Source organism: Cavia porcellus, unplaced genomic scaffold, assembly GCF_034190915.1.
Source record: "Cavia porcellus strain 051 isolate PalLab524CR breed Dunkin Hartley unplaced genomic scaffold, mCavPor4.1 scaffold_22, whole genome shotgun sequence".
Lineage (NCBI taxonomy): Eukaryota > Metazoa > Chordata > Mammalia > Rodentia > Caviidae > Cavia > Cavia porcellus.
The window spans coordinates 42,142,661-42,167,400 of NW_026947505.1; the positions used below are offsets into that span (position 1 = coordinate 42,142,661).

Genomic DNA, 24,740 nt, shown 5'->3' on the forward strand with positions numbered 1-24,740 from the left:
CTCGGACTTGATTTATCTTCAGGTTCACACACACCAACAGGCCAGGGGCCAGCCCAAAACTAAAGCAAATTCCACATTTGTTTGGGGGAGGGTGTGGTTTTCTGGCAGAAGAATTCAGGCCTTCCTTATTAGAATGGCAGAAATAAATTAAAGAAAAGGCCTGGTCCTTCCTCCCAGGGGATGAGTCCTTCCCATCGGCATCCGGCTCCCTTCCCAGACACTTCACGGAAAACCAACTCATTCACAGGTTGCCGGGTATGGAGGTCTCAAGGAAAGTAAGACTCAGCCCTCAAGAAGTTTACAAATGTGCTATCGACATAGAAAAAAAGCCGGGCTGTGGTGGCACAAGCCTGTAATTCCAGCTCTGGAGGCTGAGGCAGGAGGATTGCCACAAATTCAAGGCCTGCCTGGTCTACACAATGAGTTCCAGGCCAACCTAAACTACATAGTAACGGGGAAAAAAGATCTGGCAAACAGCCAGAAGGAGCTGGGCATGTGATATAGCATGTACCTGACGTGCAGACACCCTGAGCTGGATCACCAGCACCACAAAACTAAAAACTAAAAAGCATCCAGAGGACAAAGTGATAAATTTGCTTGTGAAAGGTGACTGCAGGCAGGACAGGGTTATGGGTTGCAAATTACGGAAGATAAAGGCAATGAAACTCCTCCTACAAGAAAACCCAGGCTTGAGGTTACATCTAGTGTTTTTTTTTTTTTTAACTATTTGCCAAAGTCAACCCAACAGAGTCAGGCATGGTGGTGCACGCCTAGAATCCCAGCAATCAGGAGGCTGAGGCAGGAGGATCGCTGCAAATACAAATGAGTTCAAGGCCAGCCTGAACTGCAAGGCAAGGCCCTGTCTTTAAAAAAAAAAAAAAAAAAAAAAAAATTCCAGTGGTGCAAGCACATATACTTACTGCATGAACTTAATTCTTTCTGTTCACAAACCAAATTAAATGAGAACCAAACCAAATGCAATGATTAGGTTCAATGTAGATTTTACGGAGAAATCTGACTTGGTTCTCATCCAATCTGGATTATGACCAGAATCATGGAAATAGTTAAATTTGTGAACTGAGGTACCACTGTATCTCTTCGTGGTCCACTCAAAGGCAAACTAGAACACAATATCCCAACATTCCACCTAGCCATAGAGGCCTCTCCCAACTGGAGTGACTAAGTCCCCTCTGCACAGACACAGGGCATAGCTGGGGGCTCTCCAAGAGGCTGTGCCCATCCTGGCATCTCCCTTCTGGGTCTCCAGTCCAAGACCTCTTTGGATGGTTCACCCTCCCCTGCACCAGCCTACCTGCCCCAACCCTACATAGTCACTTAGGTATCTGGGGCTGAGGCTCACAGCTTAAATTTACCTTGTGACAAGCCACTTACCTCTCTCCGCTCAGAGGGGCACACAAATGTAATTGTCACTGCAGGGCTATGACCATCACAGAAGTCTGGCTTTCCCACCCCTTCCTTCACGTAAGTCAGGACGAGTCTGCAGGATCCACCAAGAAAAAGAGTATTTCAAAAGTGTCAATTACATTCAAATTAATGTAATGCTCTGAGCAGTGAACATCTTCATACAGAAGGACAGTAATAGAAGAAACAAGCTATAAAAGTAGCTACAAGAGTTTTGTTTCCATTAAGAAAAAAACAACACTCATAAGTATACTGCAATGAGCCAAATAAACAGAACAACTAATATACAAACTGAAAATACTAGAAGAGCTGTTTGAATAGAAATTTTTGTCAAGTACATTTTTGAGCACAAGGCTATTTCTTTTCCTTTCTTTCCCCCAGTACTAAGAATTGAACGCAGAGCTTTTGCACTGATTTACATCCCAGCCCTGTCGCTGAACTGCCCAGGGTGGGCCTGAAGTTGCATCCTCCTGCCTCAGGCTCCCTTAGTGCTGGAATTATAAGCATGTGCTACCACCCCCACCTCCCTATGAACAACTCTAGATAGTGTTTTTTTTAACCTGTAGATAGGCCAGCAGACCTATCACAGCCAGGGTTTCTGCAGGAGGCAGCCCAGGTCAGAGAGTTCTGTCCTCACATACACCCACAGATCCCATGTACAGCCACAGAAGTGCTGGAAACAGGCAACGTGCGTCTTTTCCCAGACAAGCTCAAGCTTCCGTACAGTGCCCTCATTTCACCACATCCTCACCAGCCCACCTAGGATACAGAATCAATAATTTGTCACTCTGGACACTCCCTCTTGGCCATATGGTGACGCCCCCTAACCCTTACAACCTCAGCCGTGACTACTTGGAGACAGGGACTTTAAAGAGATTAATAAGTGAAAATGAGGTCAGATATGTGGGCCCTAATCCAACACTCCTGGTATCCTTGTCCAAAGAGGAGTCAAGGACACAGACAGAGTAAGGAACGTGTTAGGACACAGGGAGAAGATAGCACTTTAACAAGACAAGGAGAAAGACAAGGATGCCAGAAACCAACACGGCTGACACCTCAACCTTGGGCGTCTGGCCTTTAGAGTATGAAGGAAAAAATTCTATTGGTTCAGTCAACTGATCTATGATGCTCTCTTATGACAAGAGCAAATTACACAAAAATTCTCAACATTAGCCAATTCAGGTCATGTGTCAGTATTTTCTTCAGACAAAATTACAGTCCAAAGCGGCACCTCATTCCTACAATCACTCTGATTTTTGACACACCACTGGTTCCAGAACAGAGTCAGGCAAACCTAGGAGCCTTACCAAAACCCTTCAATACAGGCAGAAAGTCAAAATCCCTGATCCATGTTCCGGATGTCACATGTAACAGGTTGGAGAAAAACACAGTTCTTTGTTATGGTTGATACTTTGTGCTAACTTGTGAAGTTTAGAAGCTTAACTAAGTAACTCAGCAGTTCTACATCCTGAGTATAGAGGACATATCCTTTCACAGTGTGAAATTCAGAAGCTTAAACTAAGTGAGTCAGCACGGGGCCAGGGTCCATCCTGTGCAAGAGGAGGACACCAAGACAGTATGAGTGGTACAGCCACCCAAGGGCAGGTAGCCTGCTTACAATATAAGAGAAGCAGAGACGTTTCTCCTCCTACCCTTTGGCACTTGCTGCTTCCACCGTCTACTGCCGCCTTCAACTATTGCCCTTCACCATCCCCTCCCCCCATCTCGGAGCTGGTTGATTTACAGACTAAAATGTCTACAAATTGTGAGCTAAACAGATCTTTCCTTCCTTAACTTTGGGTGTTAGATATTTTGTCTCAGCAACATGAAAAAATATTTCACACAATCTTAAAGCACACAATCTTTTCTACAATGCTCCACAAGGTGTACAATCAAAAGATACAAAAACATGTCTAAACAGTACAACTTATTACCTTCTCTGCTGGGAACTGGAGTGCCTTTCATACCCAAGTTAGGAGGAAAGCCTGGAAGGTCACTGGCAAACTGCCTTCCATCTCTCATCTCCACAGAACAGATAATTATGGATAAAAAATTAACTTCATGGGCAACAGGGAAGCATCTAAAGGTAAGTATGACCTCAAGAAGCAACATAGCGATGTGCTATAGAATAGACCATGGTAGGTATTTTTACTGCTATGAAAGATGTGTAAAGCTGCGTGTGGTGCCACATACCTATAATCTCAGTGCTCTGGGAAATTAAAGTATGAAGGATCACAAATTCAAGCCCAACCTGGGAAACTTAGTAACTTTGCAAAACTGTCTCAAAATAAAAAATAAAAAGGGCTGGATGTAACTCAGTGAGAAGGCCCTGGATTCAATCTTTAATACTACAAGACAGAGAGAGAGAGAGAGGAAGGGGGAAAGAAGGAGGAAGAGGGAGAGAGATCTAAGTGAGTAGATCACAAAGGGAATGAGCACCAACCAATCAGCTGACGTGATTCAGTAGTGCACAAAGATCTTACACCTATGAAGGAGCAACTGTGCAGGCCCATCTCAAGTCTGCAGGCAAGGAGTACACCAGCCACTCACTACAGATCAGCTGCTTGTGAGTAACAGAATGCAGACCACTACAGAGGCAGCACACTGACCTGTCCTTGCTTGCTAGCTTTAGCCCCTCCTTGGGCTGGCCGACATCAAACGCCTGGTTCCCTCGAAGCAAGCAGGCAGCAGTTCCCACTGGACAGGCACGCAGCTGTGGACTTAAGTCCCGCAGGGAGTCTGTAACACATCACATCACATGCTCTGTTAAAGCAGATGAACGATCAGAAGTGGTACTCAAAACACACTGAGGTCCACAGGTACTGTTAAATGTCTCCATCAACTACAGTTCTGAGATCCTGGGCTAGTCAGCTATCTGGCCACACAAAGCAGCCATCCGGCCACACAAAGCAGCCATCCAGCCACACAAAGCTCAGAGCAGGGACGCTGCACATCAAATACAGACAGGACCATGAACAGGGACTGTTGCATCATCTGTACTTTACTGAATATTCCCAACCTCTCCTAGAAGCCTGCTAACCTTAACATTCTCCTGTTTCAAGCTAGAAAGAAGCTAGAAAATGCAAGCACCCTACAGGAGTGGAAAGATTCAATCAGTGAAAAGAATCAAGGAGTTCTGAGCTCACATTCCAGATCAACCCCCTTCTCACTCTTGTGCGATGAGACTGGTCCAGCTGCCAAGGTGCAGCTTAAAGGCTGAGGAGGACCGATGATCAGAACTAATACACCCATGACATGCCAGGCATAAGGAACCACAGCAGGCTCACTGCAATGACTATACCTGTTAAATCTCCATAGCCCTGGGGATTTAGCTCAGCGGCATAAGTGCCTGCCTTGAAAGCAGGCAGTCGAACCCCCAACTTCAAAACCCGTTGGGTAATGGCATAGTCCTACTTGATGACTACTTCATTCCACACATAATGCATGCTATCTCCAGGCTACTGTCCTCCGCTGGACCACTTTAGTGCAAAAGTAAGTGACCAATATACAAAACAAACAAACAAAAAGCCACAGTCACAAATCTGAAACTATTCATGAGGGTTTGAGGATCACATTTGAAGTCAGTTCGAGGCATGAGGGCAATTCCCTGAGGATAGACAATATCCGAAACAAAGAGATGCAGTCAGATAGACAGCACATGACATCACGCAACCATCTAAAAACAAAGTCACTGAAATCCTACCCAAGTTGGCAGCAAATTGGGAAGAAAAGTAAGTATCATAAAGAAAATATCCAGTGAGCCAGGCATGGTGGCTCATGCCTGTAATCCCAGCACTTGGGAGGTTGAGGCAGAAGGATTGTTACAAGTTCGAGACCAGCCTGGGCTACAAAGTGAGCTCAAGGCCAGCCTGAACTGCATAGTGAGGCCCTGTCTCAAAAAGACCAAAAAAAAAAAAAAAAAAAAAAAAAAAAAGAAAATATCCAGTAAATTCAATGATCCTCAAAAGGATAAAGAACCAAAAATATAACTGTTTGCTGAATCAAAACAGTTTACCGTTTTATAAGTCAATAATCTACAAAACCCTTAACTTTATAACCAAAATGGAATTACTGAACCATTTAGGTTTAGCTTTTGTATCAGCTTTTCCCAAAAAAAATAACCACTGTCTCTGACATAGTAAGAAAGACATGATAATCTGACACAAGAAGATCTAAAACTGTCGCTGGTGCCAGGCATGGTGGCACACTTCTGTAATCCCAGCACTCAGGAGGCTGAGGCAGGAGAGTTGAAATAAATTCAAAGCCAGCCTGAACTACAAAGAGAGACCCTGTTTCAAAACACAAAACAACAAAAAAATTAAGTCATCACTAGACACTTCTAGTGAGCCATATATGAGACATATTTATTATTTTTAGCTTTAGAAATAATACAGAAACAGTATGTTTCTATCCACCTTAAAGAATCATGTACTGGGCTTATTTTTAAATTATTTTTCTAAATTTTCCAAAGAGCAAAGTGTTACACACTGTGTGTGAAACAGAAACATAAGGAAAACACTCAAAATGATCTTGGTATTATCTAATCAGCACAATTTACTCACAGCCCAGTCATCGCCAGCACTACAGAAAAGCAGCCGGGGTTGCGACACTCATGGCCTCTCCAGGAACCATAAAGCTAGGGAGCCTGAGAAACCCGTGGCTAGTTTAAAGCTTCAGGGCTCTTTTTTGATAAAGCGCATTTATTTACATCCTTTGGTTATCCTACTAAAGATACCCATACCCCATTTTGGCATCTATGAAGAAAGCCAGGGAAGAAGTATATCCAGCCTAAAATATGTCAAACCAAGTTCCCAAAGCTTCCTTTGTCACTTCTCGGGTTCTTCTGCCCAGCCTGCAACTCAAAGCCAACGGCCTTACTCACACACAGCAAGCTGGATCAACCCTTCCTCACCACAGAACCCTGAGACCCAAAAGTCTGACCGACAGACACAGAACCGACTGATAATTTAGGTACAAGCTGAGGGGTCAGAGAAGAGGCATTCAGAATTTAGGGAGAAGGGCTGGAGTTAAGCAAAGAATACATCATTCAAGATAAAAGCTTTCTTAGAGGCCCTAACTGGTGTCAGAAACATCCACATGTAATAAGAGGCGGAAGGGAAAAGGCAATGGGGGAGGGCTTCGAAGCATCCCTTCACCATCCTCTTCTCCACGCAAAGCTTCTTACCTATGTCTCTACAGACATTGATGAAAAGAGAAGTGTCCGGGTCGGAGTCATCTACCAGGTAGCCACCACTTACTTTGATCAGTGGATTTAAATCATGCTTCTTTAACTCTGCATCAAACACATAGCATGGCACCTGGAAGAAAGGAGGAGAAAGACTGAGACAACATTCTCCACACTGCTCACAGCTCGGGACTCAGGATCAGATGAGGCTCTAGGCAGGGTCACACAGTGCTGGTCTCTGAGCCTTACAGCCTAACCAAGCAGCGTGGCTCCCACCTACTCAAGCGCCGTGTTTCTGGAATCATCTCCTCATATCTGCACCACGGTTCTCTCTTGACTGGATTACAGCCCTCATTTACCGCAGTATCTACCACGTTACCAGTGCCCGCCCACCCCCATCCCTAAGTCACCCTCAGCTGTCATTCCATCACTAGAATTTATAGCACAATTCCTTGACTGGTCCCTCATCACTGCTTCTTCTCCCTCAGCTCCCATTCTCTCCCGTTCTCTGATTAGTCCCAACACATCAGACTGCTGCCTCTCGCCCATCAAAGCCATGCCTGCCAGGGCACCACTGACGTCCCCACTGCTGGCTCTGACGCTCATTTCCCGGCCCTCTCTTTGCTGTCTACAGCATGTGATGCTGCTGACCATGGCCTTTGCTTGAATTTATTCTTCTCCTGGCTTCCTTTGACGCCTCTGCTGGTTCCTTCTCAGGCTCCTGGCGTATTTTTCATTGCTCTTCTAACTAACTCCTGCAATCGGACCTCTTCTTTATCTGGGTAGGCTGGTCCCTTGGTCCCCTCATTCAGAGCTCTCAGCAGCTACCTACAATCCTCAAACAGGTGCTGCCAACCTTGACCTTGGCCTACCACCCTGACCAGCGGAGTCAACAGGAGAAGCTGCGTTTGTGAGTACAGTCAAGGAAGAATGACTGAGTGTAAACTCTACTGCTGACACTTAGTATGACCAGTAACAAATGAACCTCTGTGCCTCCATTTCTCTAAGGGTCAAATGAGAATAAGGAAGAGTAACAATGATTTAAGAGTATGCAGAGCTCTGGCACAGATTCTAGTTAGGTCAACCTGAGTGCTTTCACTGCTTTTTACCACCACTAACACACAGACGTATGAAGCATTCTGTAGTTAACTCATGTAAAATAAACCTTTGACTTCTCTGCCAAAACGTGCTTTTACCCCGATGTTCCCTATCTTAATAAATGGGAAATCATTCTGCCAGTTGCCTGGGTCCAAACGATGAGATTACCTACACTTCTCACTCTCTCATATCAAGTCCAACTGCTGGCAAGTCCTTTGAACAAAGTCCTAGACCCATTCCCTACTCATGTATGAACCACTGTAATCTGCCTGCAACAGTTCCTGAACTGGTCCACCAGTTCCAGTTTATTTAATCCCCTCTCCTCTTCGAATTCTCCATGACCGCAGGCTGAAGCTTCCAAAATGAAGTCAGGGCACATCTTCCCAATTCAGAACAGCTTCTAAGTATGCAGAGAACAAAGCCCAAGCTTCTCCGAGATCTCCAGCCTTCTCCCTGCCAATCCTCTTGATCCATGTGGCCACATTAGTCTCCTAATGTAGTTTTGCCCCATGAAGCTCTCTCCCTCACTGTACCCAAATCAATAGGTGAAGTCACCTGTTATGCATTATCTGCTCAATAAAGCCTAGAGAGGAGTTCTTCTTTGGGTGGCTTTAGTCACTCTTACCAATTCTGATTTATGACCACACTTGTGTCTCCAGGAACTATATGGCCTTTTATTTTTAAAAGGTCAAGAAACACATTGCAGGTGGCAAAACCTGTGCTGTACTTTAAGAGTTTTACGTCTTTCTGTAGCAAAGCATTGAAATATAAAGATGCATGCAGGGGGTTAAAAAAAAAAAAATCCTGATCACCAAAGGAACACAACCTACTTCCATAATTTTATGTGAAATGCCCCAGAAATTTTATTCCAAAATTTGGTATCACCTTAAGTGACCTAAAGAATACTCTAAAAATTTATATTCTCTGAGATCAAGGTAGTAAAGCTAGATGTGGTGGTACAGTCCTAAGTCCCAGCACTAGAAAGCTGACACAGACTGTGACTACATAGCAAATCTGGCACAAAATAATAAAATAGTTTTTATTATTTTTGCATGGATACATTTCCTAATATTTTATCTTTTAGGCTGATGCAATTCACAGGCAGGTCTAGATACTTGCTTTTCAACTTTTCTTAGAAAGATGCTATCAAACCAGAAGGAAGTTTGCTTTAACACTGACCTTTTCCCCAGGTCTGATTGCAGAGATTTCAAAAAGAGGAGTATACCAAACAACTTATAACTCACATAGCCTCAGGGGACAAATGAACTCTGGTCAACCAGATCCTGAAAGCAGAGTCTCCCAGGACTGACAAGTTTCTCAAGTCCATTCTCCTGACAGGCAAGGAGAGCAAAGCTGAGGAAACAAGCACAAAAGATACACCCCTCCCCCCACCTCCCTACACCTCCAAGAAAGGCAATGAAGAGGTTACAAGTACAGACTACAGCCAGGCTGCAGTGAAAAGCCATCACAAATGTCCCTAATCCAACAAATCTAAAGCTTGCTATCCTACAGCAACACCACACACACTGACTCACAAGGCCAGGATGAAGACAAGAAGCAACTCTAAAGCTAGCCAAATGGAAACAAGCCTGCGGCAGAAAAGGAAGCTAGATGGGACATGGCAAGAGGGGAAGATGGAGTCACTCCAAGAACTAGCACGTGGTTCTGAGACTGGCTTCATCTCATCAGGGCACCTGGAGGATTCCAGCTTAGAAAATCACTTGATCCTCACTCAAGACAGCTGGGAACCTCGGCTGTCGCACTGACCCAGGAGTGTGCCCTGGAGTGGGCATCAGAAAATCAGTCCAGGCTCTTGGGGAACATTTCTCACTTCCTGCTTCACTGTGCAGAGTAATAGAGAAACTGCTAATGTCACAGTCTGGGGAAGGAGGTCATCTGCTGGCCTTTTGACACACTGCACTGAGTGTGGTTGGTGTTGCTTTACATCTCCTATAGTATCTTTCTTGTGTCTTACATAACTCTAGTAGGCTTGCCAGTTCTGCAACCATAAGCGCTGCGGGGATAGGATATATACACAGTGTTTTAAAGAAATAATTAAGCAAGGCATGGTGATACATGCCTGTGATCCCAGCACTTGGTAGGCTGAGATAGGAGAATCACCTGGGCTGCAGAGTAAGTTCAAGGCCATTGTACCCACAGAGATCCTGTCTCAAAAAAAAAAAGAATCTTTAAAACCTCCTCCAATATCCACTGAATAAGCATTATAAAACTAGTTTTCTTTAAAAAGTAAATCATTCAAAACTTGACAGCAAAATTAACAAAGGAAATGAGACAAAAAATGAAGTATAAAAATAAAAATTACTCTGGCATTAACCCAATGAAGATTTTTTTATGTATGATAAGTGTCTTACAAGTACACAAAACCTTTCATGTATTTTTTTAAATTGTCATACTATAACCTAAAAGGTGCAGTCACATATTGAAGACAGAAAAAAGCGTATGTGCACTATTAACATCTGTTAAAGGTGACAATGTTTTTAGAAAGTCATGCTCTATAGTGCTATCTAACTAACCTATCTCTAAGAAAGAAGAAAAAAGAAAACTGAGCTTTGGCATATAGATATGTCCTCCATAGCATTAATCTATGGGCTCCCTGAAAGCAAGAACTATTTCAGAACTCAATGAAATTCTCTTTGTTTTGTCTACAATACAATACATTCTCACCAAATGAAACCAAAGAAATAAAGCCCCAGCTGCAGACTATATCAAAAAGACATAATTGAGAACAAATTGGTAATATTTCTCACGCATCTTCATCACCTTCTAAAAGAAACAGTCATTGCTTGAAAGAAAAAGACTACAGCTCTCCACTACCACTATGAAAGCTACTTACAACACAGCACTGCATAGTCTGCAAAGGGTCACGGCGGGGGCCAGTGCCCGCAGGCTTTGCTGGCCACACAGATCCTCTACACATTTTTCACATATGTTTTAATCTTATAAAAACCATTCTTAACTCTACAAAAAGGGCCACTAGCAAACTACCTGCAGAAAATAAAATGCCATTTGCTATTTTGAAAAGCAACTATTTCCTAGGTGGTGAAGATACAATTATCACCTCAGCAAAGTGAGGTTAAGAGGGAAACTGAGGGGATACTAAGATGAAAGAGAAACCCATCTCACTTCCGGGTTGGAGAATGTGAGCTCACAAGAACATATGTGGGGCAGAGAGAGGCCCAGGGTGTAACAGAAAAATCAGAGAAGTGGAGCACCCACTCAGAATCCCTCCTGGAAATCCAGGAGCTTTTATCCTTCTCCCTATTTCCAATAAAAACTCTCCTAACTTTGTGGGTAGGGGAATAGGCAGGCAGACAAGTAGGCAAGAAAGGAGAGGGATTCACTAACTGGACAGTAAGGGAGGACTGTCTCCCAATCAGCCCACAAATAGATTTCAGCTTTGAGGTGCTCTGACTACCACCAACAGTACATATGTCAATAGCATCACTTCTGAAACTTAAGCGAAATTTAAATTCGACACTATCTTGCAAAAAATCTTAATTGTTTCCTCTTCAAGCTTTTTTTTTTTTTTCATTGCAATATTCCTTAGTCTTTTCTGGGAAGCAACATTTTGTCTTTTCTACTCCAATGTGTTTTTTGTTTAGCACATATCAATGACAATTTATTACTCATACTTTCATTTCTTTTTTTGGATAGCTTTTTTTTTTTTTTGGATACCTTGTGCTTGTTAGGCATACACTGTGCTGCTGAGCTATATCCCCAGCCCAAAGCAAATATATCCTTTTGCCCTTCTTTTGTTTGAGCTTTTTTCTGAGACAAAGTCTCAATATGCAGTTCAGGAGCCTAAGCTGGCCTCAAACTCATGGCAATATTCCTGCCTCCACCTTGGGAGTGCTGGGATTACCAGCATGGACCACCACTCCTGGTACCCTTTGCCCTTCTTAAACTACACATTAGACTGCCAGAAAAATTACTGACTGCTATCACTTGTTAGCTCTTAGATCCCAACAGAAGCCAAAGAGAATATTAATAGAGAACAGTGAGCTGAATCAGTTGCCTAAACAGGACCAGCTGCTAAGACGGCAGAGAGTTCCGCAAGTCCCCTTGACCAGGGAAAAGTGAAGCCGCAGAGCAACTTGAGGGGTCTGGCTAGAGAAGGGGGCTTCACTAATCAGCAAGGGTGACTTCACCAAGAGACCCACTGTGTATTACGGTGGCTGAAATTAGTAGCAAGCTACTGTGTTCTTGCAAATCACTAAGAATCGATTTTATTTTCAGCACAAAGTTTCACTAGCTCAATTTAGCTTTCAAAACTTGACTTGCACAATGCATCTGAAGGGGGTAGAAAGGCAAGAGGGGAAATGATCAGGCTAATCAATGCCATCCAAATAATACAAGGACACAGTAAATTATAGCAACAAGCAATCTTCTTTCTGAGGTGAACTGACCAAAATTTAAGAGGTAGAAATACCTGACCTGGATTCACCATATATATATATATATGAATGAAAGCCACCTTAAGGCTGAGTGAGGGGAGGGGTTTGACAACACAAGCAGGCAGAAGGAGCTATCAGAGGGAGCCTACCACAGGTAGGAAGCTAGGTGCTGAGGGAGGGTAGAACACTCTAAACCCAGGCTCAGCCCTGTTGCAGCTGACTGAGTTGCACAGCACCAGAAACAGAGAATTAAGATGCCGTATTTATATGAGTGAGGCATTCTGTTTCCAATCCAGACCAAAAATCACACTCTCTGATACTTTAAATGTCCTGTCCTAAAAATAAAAGCCACCAAAGAAGCTGGGCGTGGTGGACATGCCTGCAATCCCAGCACTTGGGAGGCTGAGGCAGGAGTATTGGCTTGAGTTCAAAGGCAGACGGGGCCACATAACTTCAAGATCGTCTGGACTACACAGTGAGAACCTATCTCAAAAGTTAAAAAAAAAAAAAAAAAAAAAAGAAAGAAAGAAAGAAAAATTTTAAATAACCAACCAAAATAAATTTTAACATGGTCTCTCTGTCCATCAAGTGGATACTGAAAACTAAAAATAATTTGCACGCCAAAAACCTGAAACCAGTATTTCAAATCTTAAAGACTTTTCTGTTAGGCCTGGAGTGGACTTCATGATGATATAAAGTCCTTGGTTACCTCTTTATTTGCTTTGAATGTGTCCTTCTTGCAGGCTGCAGTCGTTCGCCACTCAAAGTAATGTACACACTCTGTGGAAGTTACAAATTCAGGAGTTCCCTATTTAAAAAAAAAAAAAAAAAAAAACAGTTACCATGCCAAATATCATAAAAGATTTTTTGTTTTTTTTTTTTAAAGTTAGGACATAGTAAAGACTACTAAAAACAATAGGAGCAGCAAGAAGAACAGGGGAACAGAATCACTTTAGCTAAAAGAAGATCATTAAGATGTTCTCAAACCAAAAGTCTTGGAGACAAACCCCGTTGGAATTTGAGTAACTAGTCCAAATCTGCTCTACTGTCCCAACTACACAAATACAGTGAACTCACAGGAAGTAATCCTTGGACTGTCTACTTTCAAACTGCAAATGTTCTCCATACCAAATGCTAACAAAATCAAAGCCAGAAAGTGTGACCTCATCTTCCTGTGTGGAGCCCATCTGCACCTGAGTGAGTCTCACAGGACCAGGGCTCCACCCACAAAGCTGCTTCACCCGCCAGACCATGACCAGGGCAGACTCCAGCCCAGTCAGACTCCGCAGGTTTGGGTGACATGGGGCACAAGGGGAATTAACCTCTACAGCTCCGTGTGTAGATCCCAGGAGCTCATGATTTCTTATAAGGGCAACACAGAATTCTTAAGGGAAACTAAAGTAGAACAGCAGCTAGCTTATTCGGTAACAAAATATCTTCATCCTTCCTGCTACAGCAACCAGATTCTTTTTTTCAAGATCTCAATGTTAACAATAGTGCAACTGACAAGTTGACCCCAACGTTAACAATATTGTTCTGTTTTCAAACATCTTCAAGTGAAGATACAACAATCACAGCACCATATTCTAAATATTTTAACACTTACATTTTAAAGATTAGAACAGGTAACCTTATTTTTGGTTGAACCTGCATTTAAACTATGAAAAATGTGTAACATTTAAGTAGTTATTGAGGACTAACTACATTAAAGGCTCTATATGGCTATAGTGAACGCTAAATAGTAGCAAAAATTATTTAATATATTTTTCTGTAAATGATATATTAAATAAAAATCTTCTAGTATAAATCAAATCACCCTTTAAAAATTTTAGAAAAATGATATTTTAACGTTACCTGCAGCTGTTTCATTTTTTTTAAACACCTGGTTTCTTAGTTTAATTTGAGGATAATTATAAGATTTGTCTATTAGTTGCTTCTGAATTTCTCACTAGAACTTATTTACCACAAGTCTTCCCTTAAAAGCTGAAGATTAGCTAATTGTGATGGCACACACTTGCAAGCCCAGCACTCAGGAAGCTGAGGCAGGAGGATCACTGCAAAAGTTCCAGACCAGCTAGACTACATAGTGAGGGTTAAGACCAACCTGTATTACAAAATGAGACCTTATCTAAAATAAATAAATACAGACGGGAGTTTAGCTCAGTGAAATATCACTTGCCTGGCAATTGTGAGGTACTGAGTTCAATTCTCAGTACCCAAAAAGTAACATAACACAAGATGACACAACATAATATAAACACATACATACTAAAGATTAAAATCATAAAGTCATAAAGTGGAAACAAACATCATGTTTGACACAATTATGTCTCTACTTAAACCCAGACAATATATCCACAAAGCTTGAAACTTCCACTGCCCACTGGGTAGGCCTTCTCCCTGATTTAATGAAAATGAGGAAGAAAAAAATCATTTTTTAAAAAAACTGAATACAGGGCTGGGGATTTAGCTCAGCGGCATAAGTGCCTACCTGGCAAGCACGAGGTTGTGAGTTCAATCCCCATACCACAAAAAAAAAAAAAAAACCACTGAATACAATCCAGGCACACTGGCTCATGCCTATCATGCCTATAATCCCAGCACTCAGACTAAGAGGATCATCACGTCAAAGTTCAAGGCCAATTAGGCTACATACAAAGACTCTACCTCAAGCACATACAAATTTTTTTTGAAATTATAAAAAAAATTACAACAAAACGATCAAAATGAAAGGCTAAGGGAAAAGTTTGAGATAGAAACTGCAACATAAATACTACACAGCACTTTCAAATTTTAACACACTTTAACTCAGTTTTCACTCAAAGTTGTGATTTTAAGTTTGGGACTTATATATAAAAACATTTGGGATTTATTTACTAGCCCTTGATGATGATGGCAATTTGGTTGGAGTTTTTGTGTTTTAATTTGGGTCACTTATTCCTCCTGGATCACCTCTACACCAAGAATGCCCAAGGTGCTGATACTAACAAAAGAAATGCACCACAGTAACGGGTGGGCTCACCAGGGTTTTCCCGCACAGGAACGTGATGCTGCTCTGGACTTTGTGTTCTGCAGGCTGCTGCCCACAGTTCGTGGTTGTGTTGAATTCCAGAAGTGATCTGGCTGCATTTTTCAAAAGCGAGTCACCTATTTGGAAAAGAAACAGTGAAGGAGCCACAGAACATATAAAACCATGTATCTAACTCCAAAGATAAGAAAAAATAAAAGCAGTGCCACAGTTTATGTGAAAGGCTACAAACAGACAAACCACCCCAGCCTCAGAACCACCCATCTCAGGAATAGCATCCCCACCACAACAGCTGTTCAGGCCCACACATATGAGCTTGAGTCCTCTCTTTCCCTTCCTCTCAGAACTCTTAGAACTTCAGGAACTTGTGTTACATTTAAGTCCATTTCAAATCCATCCACATTTCGCTATCTCTACTTCCACTAACCCCACTAGCACCTCTCCTGTACTCTGGCCACGGTTTCCAGGGTTGGTCACCATACTCCCACTCTTGTCTTGTCCTTCACCATCACCCTTCCCAACCCATCTTGCACCACTGTGATCTTCAAAAACAAAATCAGAACATATAATTCAGCTACTATAAGCATTTACTGTCTCATCACACATGCCCTAAAACCAAAATTCTACAGTCATGAGTTAGGTGACTGAATACACCTGGGATCTTACTGTAATGATCCAGAATAAGAAGTCTATACAAAAATCAATATAAGGGTCAGGTTTGATGGTGCACACCCATAAGTCCAGTATCCAGGAGGTTAAGACAGAAAGATACAAATTCAAGCTGGACATCGTGGTGTGTACCTGTAATCCTAGCATTTGGGAGGCTGAGGCAAGAGGTCAGATCTGGGCCACACAGTGAAAAGTTTGAGGCCAGTCCAGGCAACTTAGTGAAACCCTATCTCAAATTAAAAACAAAAAGGGCTAAAAAGTAGATCAGCCCTCTCTGGGTTTAATACTGGGAGGAAAAATCAGTATGATAAAAGTTGATGTAGGAATAAATTCAGATTCAAGTAGAGATCAACAATGTTAAAAAAAAAAGCACAGAGACATGTATGTATCAAACTCTCATGACAAGACCAGCAAAATCACTGTTCAATACAGTAAAGAGCACCAGGAAAAAAATGGTTACTCACATGGAAAAAAATTAAAACTGATCCCTATCTATCACTGAATATACAATTCAAAGCTAAATGAATTAAAGGTACAAACATCAAAAACTTTAAAACTTGGCAAAAAAAAAATTCCAAAAAAACCTTTGGAATACCAGTAACATCTACATACATAGTTGCACACAAATTAAGGGCAAGTTTTTTGTAATTACAGATAATAAACAATATATTTCCTCTTATGAGAGCATACACAGCCTGCTAAACAAAGAAAAGGAAAAACCTACACCTAGTCAATACTGGTGAATTTTTGTATTGAAGGACAAGAGAAAATTCTAATAGTGCCAGAGAGGAAGCATAAGTCATTTCCAATAGGTAACCTAATATAAAATAGGTGAGACACGATCAAACATAAAATACACTACATTGATAAATGTGAAAATATATGTTCGTGCCCAAGAAATCACAAATGTACTATTTTCAGCTCTTCAGTGGACAGAAATTAAATACTGAATGCAGAAAATAAGATAGCGCAGGGCTCTGTATTGCTAGTAGACGTGCAAATTGGTACAACTATTTATTTAAGCCATGAAAATATTCTGTTCTGAAACTGGACGTTTATTTACTCTATGACCCTAGCTATCTATTCTCTAGGATCAGACACACCACGGAACACTATACTTACACACACAGCTACAACAAAAGACATGTGAAGGAACACCTAATGCTTCCATGATACAAAAAACAAAAAACAACAACAAAAAAAACCCTAAGGCCCAGGAACTGAGGAGCAGATACACTAACTTTGGTAGAGTCACATAATAAAATATTACAACAGTAAGAAGGAAAAGAACATGGGGAAAGATACACTACTGCTGTTTTCATCTTAAGTCCCAAAAAGCTACACATGTCAAGGGCATACTTTTTATAAAGTTACTTACATACATAAAATTTTTCTTTTTAATTAGACAGCGAAAATTTTTAAACATATGATATATGCTAACATGTCCAACAGAAAAAGAAGGAAGCAGGAAACAGACAATGGTTGTCAAGATTCTAGATCCTGTGAGACACTAATTACACTAAAGTGATTTTTTAAAAAAGAAAAGAAAAAGGTTCATTTAAGGGTCTAGCTGTCGGACTCTACACACTGCCCTGAGGCCTTGGCTGGTGGGTGGGAGAGAGAGGAGGGCTGGGGGCCCGGGGTCCAGGGTTCGGACTATGCACAGCACCAGACGTACTGGACATCGTTCTTCCTGGTGCCTGTGCTTATACAAAGGTCTGCAGGGACTGTCCTCCTCTGTCTGAAGTACCCAGAATCTTGTTCAAACTCTTTCCTGCCCAGTTCAACCAAAAGGGTGCAGAAATTCTGCCATGGCCCCAGGGTAGTGGCTCCAGGCTTGCAATACCTCGAGGCCACTGCCCCCTTATCCAAAGTAGCTATGTCTGGGCAAGACTAAGGAGAGGGGTCAGGGGCAGAGTCAACATCTGACCTGCTAATGGGCAGGTCTTCAGTGCAACCAGTGACCACACAGGCTCCAGCAAGCTCCTTAGCTCTTAGGCTTCATCTGCTTCATTTATTAGATGAGGGAAATGAAATCACCTACTTCAAAGGCTGTTCAATAATTAAGTATTTTACTTAGCCACGTATAAATACACAACAAATTTGGTTATTTTTATTGTGTACATACGTTAGCAAAACTAGATTTAATTCAAAATTATCCCTGGGCTAACACTGTCACTATCATTCACATGATTTGCTTTCTTAAATGGAAGAAAAGAAGCAATTACCACCAGGGACCCATCATCACTCTCTAGAGTCGTGAAAGTTATCCATCACTGTGTCTAAGAATAAAATGGAGACTAGAAAGTGCTGGTTTGTATTACCACCAATTCAACTGGTAACTCAACTTTCATATCTCTGCTATACCAGCCACACCCCTGGACCTACTTTTCTGTGATCACCTGGGGCCAGCTTTCTAAAATCGCCTTCTATCACTCACGTCCCATATTACTGCAAAAATTACCATCTCAAAGAATCTGTAGTAGATCCACAAGCTCCCAGAAAATCTCAGCCCTCCTGCCTGACTTTCAAAGCCTACAAAAATAAGCCCATCTTTGTTCCGATGTCAGACTCTGAAAACATCCTTCTAGTTGCAGTGACCCATCTGCATCTGTGCCTGCCTAATACTATACTATGCTGCCACAAACTACAAGACACACTGCCGGGGCTGCGGATTTAGCTCAGCGGCATAAGCACCTGCCTTGAAAGCAGCGGGTCGTGAGTTTGATCCCCGGTACCGATCAAAAAAAATCAATTCCTGGTATCAAAAGACACACTGCCATTATCCAAAAATACTGTGAGATTATAATAAAATGAAGTAGAAAACTTTTTTCCTTTCTGAATATCTGAATTTCACTGACCAACAAGTTCACTGTGGCCTTTCTCTGAACTGTAAGATAAGGAAATTTACCCATTTCATCTGCAAGATACTTTAAGTATGTCATCAAATAATAAAACATGTCCAAACAACCCTGTGCTTTCCTACATCTCCATCCTGAGCCTTGAATTCCTCACCAGTCTTCTGGGTATACATACATAGTCTCTTTTTTGAGAAAGAAATCAAATAGAGTTGGGCCTCCACCTGTAGACTGAGCACTTCCTTATCTCTTACTCTAAATTATGTCTTCCAAAAAAACTCTTCACTGTGTGAAGGAATTTCTACTGAAAATGTCACACCCAGATGCCACGGTGAGCTTCTCTTCCAAACCACCTAGAGCCTTTTCTGGCTAGCACCCCTGTCCCCCACACATACTCACACACTGTCTCCACTTCACCACTGGCCATTAACATGAAATCTAGCGTTCCAACTGCCTTGACCAAGATCACTGCACACATCCTGCTGCCCAAGCCAGAGCTATTCATGCTCTTCTGGAGACATCCATCTGCCTTTCCCCTATCCCGTGTGATCTGGCAGGGCCGCCTATCCTATTGCACCCACATTCCTCCTCACAGGAAAGGGGTGCTATCCAGGAAGAAGTACATTTGAGGAAATGATATGAAGCCAAGGAAATAAAGGACTGCATTTTCTCTGACAGTGTCAGTCTTGGGTCTGTTTAATTTTTCATATAAACAATGCCAGGAACCATATCCCACTGGAAGAACACACCACTTGACAGTCAAACCACTGGAGCAGGTGAAAGGCCCAGGGAAGTAGGGGTGGGCAATAAAGAAAACCAGGAGGTGGGTTAAAGACTAGGGTTTAAGAAAACTTGGGTCAGAAGGTAGCACCATAGAGAAAACAGCTTTTTGTATTAAATGATGTCTATGTAATCATTAATTATTTGCTGCCTCCTATCCATAAGAAAGAAGTAACCTAATTTTATCTCAGATTGGACATGCAAATTATTAACATTTTTAACAATTATAGCCAGGCGTGGTGGCTCACTCCTGTAATCCCAGCACTCGGGAGGCTGAGCAGGAGGATCGTTGCAGTTCAAGACCAGCCTGCGCTACAAAGTGAGCTTAAGGCCAGCCTGAACTGCATAGAGAGACCCTGTCTCAAAAAGATAAAATAATATTAATAATAATAATTATTATTATTATTAGAAAGCATACTATACCATAAACATAAGCACCTGGGTAGACAGTTATATCCAAAAGCTGTATACATCAAGTCACTCTTGCAAAACCAGGATCCTGCTGCCCAGCCTGCAGTGTATGTGACCTTAGTTCTACTTACCCACAGACTGAAAGCTGTTTGTCTTCAGGTCATGCATACAGACTGCACTGGATGTCCCACAATGAGACTCATCCACATTTCCACACACACTGATTTTATAAAGTTTGTTACTTTTGGTATCAACAGCTTCCCACGTGTAACTGGAAAGGAAGAAAAACAACTTGTTAATAACTGAACTTCTCTCTGGTTTTACAGTCAAGCTACATTTGCTCAAACTACCACAAGCTACAAGACACACTTTCCTTAGCCAAAAATATGGACATCAAGTATGCGAAGTGAGGGCAGAAATCACTAAACACCACCTCTCTCCAATGAAATCTGTTCTAAAGCCACATCAAGGACTTAACAGACCCCAAACACTAAAATCCTCCATTAATCTGAGAATAAATAATTGTTTGAGTCATAATGAGCATGAAAAAGTAATCTTTCCAATCCCCCCAAATGCCAAAAAGCCAAGGGACTATTTGCACCTCTGAGTTTTTATTTCTCACAGCCACAGCCAGGATGGAGTTAAACACCCCAAGGAAGCGGTGCGGCAAGGATGCGACTACCTGATCCGTCAGAAGATCCCTGCTGCAGGCCAACTCGCTCAGCAGCCGCACTGGGCAGACACAGAGTCGGCCTGCATGCCTGGGTCAAACAGGTGGCTGACAGGCTGTCCCCTATCCTCAGCCTGCTACTCTTCCTTGGGAGGCTGCTGTGAAAGGGGGAGCATCTCCTTGGTAAGGGTAGAAAGAGAAATGAGGATGACACTAAAAAATTCCTTGCAAAATACAGAAAAACCTGGTTAACTTTGGGCAGAACTGCTAAACAGAGGACAGAAAGGTTAAGCCAGATTTATCAGCATTGGCCCACCCTGGCTTGAGGTTCCAGAGATGCAGGGAAGGGGGCGCGGGGATGCTTGCCTTCTCCAATTTATTTCCTTCAACACCTCTTCCCCTTCTGTATTGTTCTGACCAGAGAAAACACTCCTCACAGAAACCTGAGCCAGAGCTTCTCAACCTCTCCAACACTTCCCCCGACCCCCGACCCCCTACCCTGCACTGGGCAGTGACTCAGCACACAACCACAAGGTGACCACTGAGCCACAGAGGAGCCACAACAGCCCTTCTAGGATCACTGGCAGCCAGTGCACCATGCCTCCCCCCAAACCTAAATCTGGGGCACACAGTGAGACCCAACTGCCAAGAAGCCAAGGGAGCAAGCACACTTCAGCACTCAAGAAGCAGGTAGACAGGTCCCCCGGGAAGCTGCTGCTACTTACCTGCTAGAAACCTGAAGAACAGGTTATTAAGTATCTGGCCTTTGAGTGACACAGGCTTTAGAACAGATACTACCAGACTCAGTTTCTTCATCAATAACAGACTAGCCATCTCCTGGAGTCGGGTATTCAGAAGAAAATACCCTACCTAAGCATTACTAGGCCAGAGAAGGCCATCAATAGACTTGTTGTCTCTGCTCTTCTTTAACCCCTATCCATCTCTTTCACAAGTATTTGAGTACAGCAAGGAACCAGGCAGACCAAAGGCCCCAGCTCTTGAAATGCATATTCCAGCAGGAAGTATGGAAAGTACACAAGAATACACAGTATTCCACCAAGACACAGGAACTGTGGCAGCACACAGGGAAATGATCGCACAGTTACGTCAGCTATGATAGTTTCTTCCCTGAGACTGGACTGACAAATAGGAGCTGGGAGTTGGGGAACATAGAGAAGAATATTTCAAGTAGATGGACTAGCATCCTCTGCAAGGTCGAGAGGCTGGGTGGACTGGGTTCACACATGGAAAACACAGGGGCGCGGTGGATTCAGATGCATGAAGACAGCGGCAAGGAGTAAGGCCAGAGGGAGCAGACCTGGAGACCTGGTCACCCAAGTCATTCAAGGACCCTGAAGAGAACAGGAACAGTTTTGATTTTATACTTTAAGCAAAGGAAGACCACTCAGTACTGTCTTTCCTTTAACAGTTAAGCTAGAGCAGAGCAGAATGAAATGTGCACCTATAATCCAGGACTCTGGGAGGATGAGGAAAGACGATAGGCAATTCAAGTCCCACCTAGACATCTGAGAGATCCCATCTCAAAATAAAAAATACAAGGTGCTGAGAGCATAAAACAATGCAAGGCCCACCTCAATCCTCAGTACCACCACAGGGGGGGGAAAAAAACTAGGCTAGTGTTTTTATTTGTGGAATAAAACTTTATTGTTAATTATAATTAATTACAAGCCAGGTGTGGTGGTATAAGCTTTTGTAACCCCAGCACCCAAGAGGCTGAGGCAAGAGGATCACCATGAGTTCCAGGCCTGCCTATGCTACACGCCAAGACACTGTCTCAAAAAAAGCAAAAGGAAAAGGAAAAAAAAAATCTCCTATACAGGATCCACAACCAAGTTCTTCTAGGCTACTAACAGCAAATTTAAAATCTCAGCGTGGTATCATTAAAGTACTTCACAGTTCCAAGCAATGATAGAGGTACATAAAGGTATCATTTAAAATGATCCCATGGGTAGAAATTTATATAGTATTTAAAATGCTATGTTTTCCTTGAAAACCAAAAACCTATTTCTGTTTTTGCAAACTGATATTTAAGTGAGGCAAATGTAAAGACTATGAGTCACTAGGGAGCAGAAGAGAAATAAAAGAGTAAAACAAGGGCTATTATCTGGTAACCTAGAAATCAGAGTGCATGGAAAGAAATAATCTGCCTTATTGGATTATGTTCTCGTCTCTCTGCATTTCACACTTGTTTTGCCAAGATTTACGAAAACACAAACTATGGTAGGAAAAGAATGAGTGGATCTATTAAAGTACTTGTACACTGACTTTTCCAGGTAGACTGAAGCCCTCAGCCAAGGGCACCGCCCCACCCCCACCAAGCACTCTCACAGACAACCCCACAGCAAGGGAACGAAGGCCATGTATCTAGGAGTTCTTAGTTTCACTGCTTGAAAACAAACAAGCATCACCTCACCACACTAAAACAAATGCCTGGAAAGCATGTGTGGGCTGTCAGTACTTGGAATATTCTAGTTCCAAAGAGCACTGCATCTACTTTAAAACAAACCAACCAAGCCAGGTGTGATCCCAGCACTGAGGCAGAAGGATCACTGCAGTTTGAGGCCAGCTTGGACTAACAGTGAATCCAAGACCAGGTTGGAATATGTAGCGCAATTCTGCCTCAGGAAAAGAAAACAACAAAAAAGCAACCTGGTGACCAGTACTGTGAGGACTCTAGCACCATCACTCAGTTGAAAAGTTGAAATAATCTCTCAGGAAACTCATGAAATATATTTCAAGAAACTGTAGGAACTCTGACATGAAGCCTGGTAAGATTAAAATACCATGCAGACATTCTTTCCCCAGTAATAAATGTCTTTAAAACTATTTCATAATAAACCTAAAGGTAGTATAAATACATCAGCACTTTTTAAGTCACATGTTTGAAACCAGATGACTGCAGATTTCTGCCAGATTAAAGATCAAGCCAACACAATGACCTAGGCTGAAACTGTTCTTAAAATTTCACTGACACTGGGGTAAACGAGAGGAAGAGATAAATGATGAAAAATGTAACTGGGTTGTGTTCCATCCATGTACCAGCTTCACACAAAGAATGTAAACAGTATGTACTACACACATACTAATAAACTAAAAAAAAAAAATTACATTGACACTAAAATTTACAAGTTCTATGATCAGAATAGAGAATCAAAGAATAAAAGAACTACAGACTAAATGAAATGTAATGATATATTTGAAGCATAACAAACTTTGGCCTGAAAGTCAGTCTTTCAGGAAATTGTCAGATGGAATGGAATGAACATACACAGCCAAAATTAGCAACACCCTTCACAGCAATCTGCCTTTACAGCCAAGCAAGTGAGACCACTCAGGCAAGAGCCTCTAAAAAAGCCCCCCACCCCATTTCTATATTAACCAAGTTATCTAGGCTTACACAAGATGAAAGGAAAGAAAGAAAGAAAAAAAAAAGAGATGAACATATTAGATCACAAGAAAAACCAAGCTGCAACACTGAACTTTCAAATTTTAATGAGAAACAAAGCTCTAGAAGAAAACACAAATATATTTCTATAACCCAGCAATTTCCACAGCAGGAGAGGCAAGAAAGTCCAGTGGCATGTTCTTTAAACTAGCACTCCTTTGGGTGCAGGCTTTCTGAACTCCCTCGCAGCTGGGGAAGCGTGGAACCCAAGTAGGTGGGGCAGGGAGCACTGCAATGGCCCAAGAAGCAGCTGGGCACAGGACACGTCATTGTCTCTGCCTTTGGGAACTCACACACTGTGCAGGACGCAGGCAGCCTTCTCCCACAAACCGCTCTTCTGGATACCAAACTACCTGTGATAGAAGTCCAATTCTGACCAAAAGCAAGCTAAATCCTGGCTGTATCACCTCCTTTCCAGGGTGTAAAACACACTTAACTGACAGTCCCCATCCCTCCAGTTCCCAGAAGCTTCAAATCAATGCTGCCCACAGTGACACTGCCAGACCATGAGCCCACATGGACTCAGCCCCTGCAGAATCTTCAGGCTTCACTGGGTAAAAGCCTGAGGTGTCTGTGATGCAATCCTTCCGGGACAGGATAGTTTCCCAGCACCAGGACCAGCATGCTCTTTTAGAATGAACTAGGTATTTATTTCCTGTGCACATAAAGTGAAAAAGGAGGATTCTGGGACCACAGTGGGAGGAGCTCCTCTCTCCAATCAATTCTCTCTCTCTTAAA

General features: G+C 42.4%; 1 protein-coding gene across 1 annotated transcript in view; it reads right to left on the reverse strand.

The window, feature by feature from the left end:
- The window catches only part of Igf2r (insulin like growth factor 2 receptor), a 113,614-nt gene that overhangs the window by 69,509 nt on the left and 19,365 nt on the right, over window positions 1-24,740 (reverse strand). The window contains exons 2-7 of the mRNA XM_013148819.2: window positions 19,998-20,137; window positions 15,143-15,267; window positions 12,830-12,928; window positions 6,608-6,740; window positions 4,032-4,161; window positions 1,393-1,498 (exon numbers count right to left, since the gene is read on the reverse strand). Coding sequence (XP_013004273.2) covers window positions 1,393-1,498; window positions 4,032-4,161; window positions 6,608-6,740; window positions 12,830-12,928; window positions 15,143-15,267; window positions 19,998-20,137 — 733 coding nt within the window. The remainder of the gene's footprint in view (window positions 1-1,392; window positions 1,499-4,031; window positions 4,162-6,607; window positions 6,741-12,829; window positions 12,929-15,142; window positions 15,268-19,997; window positions 20,138-24,740) is intronic.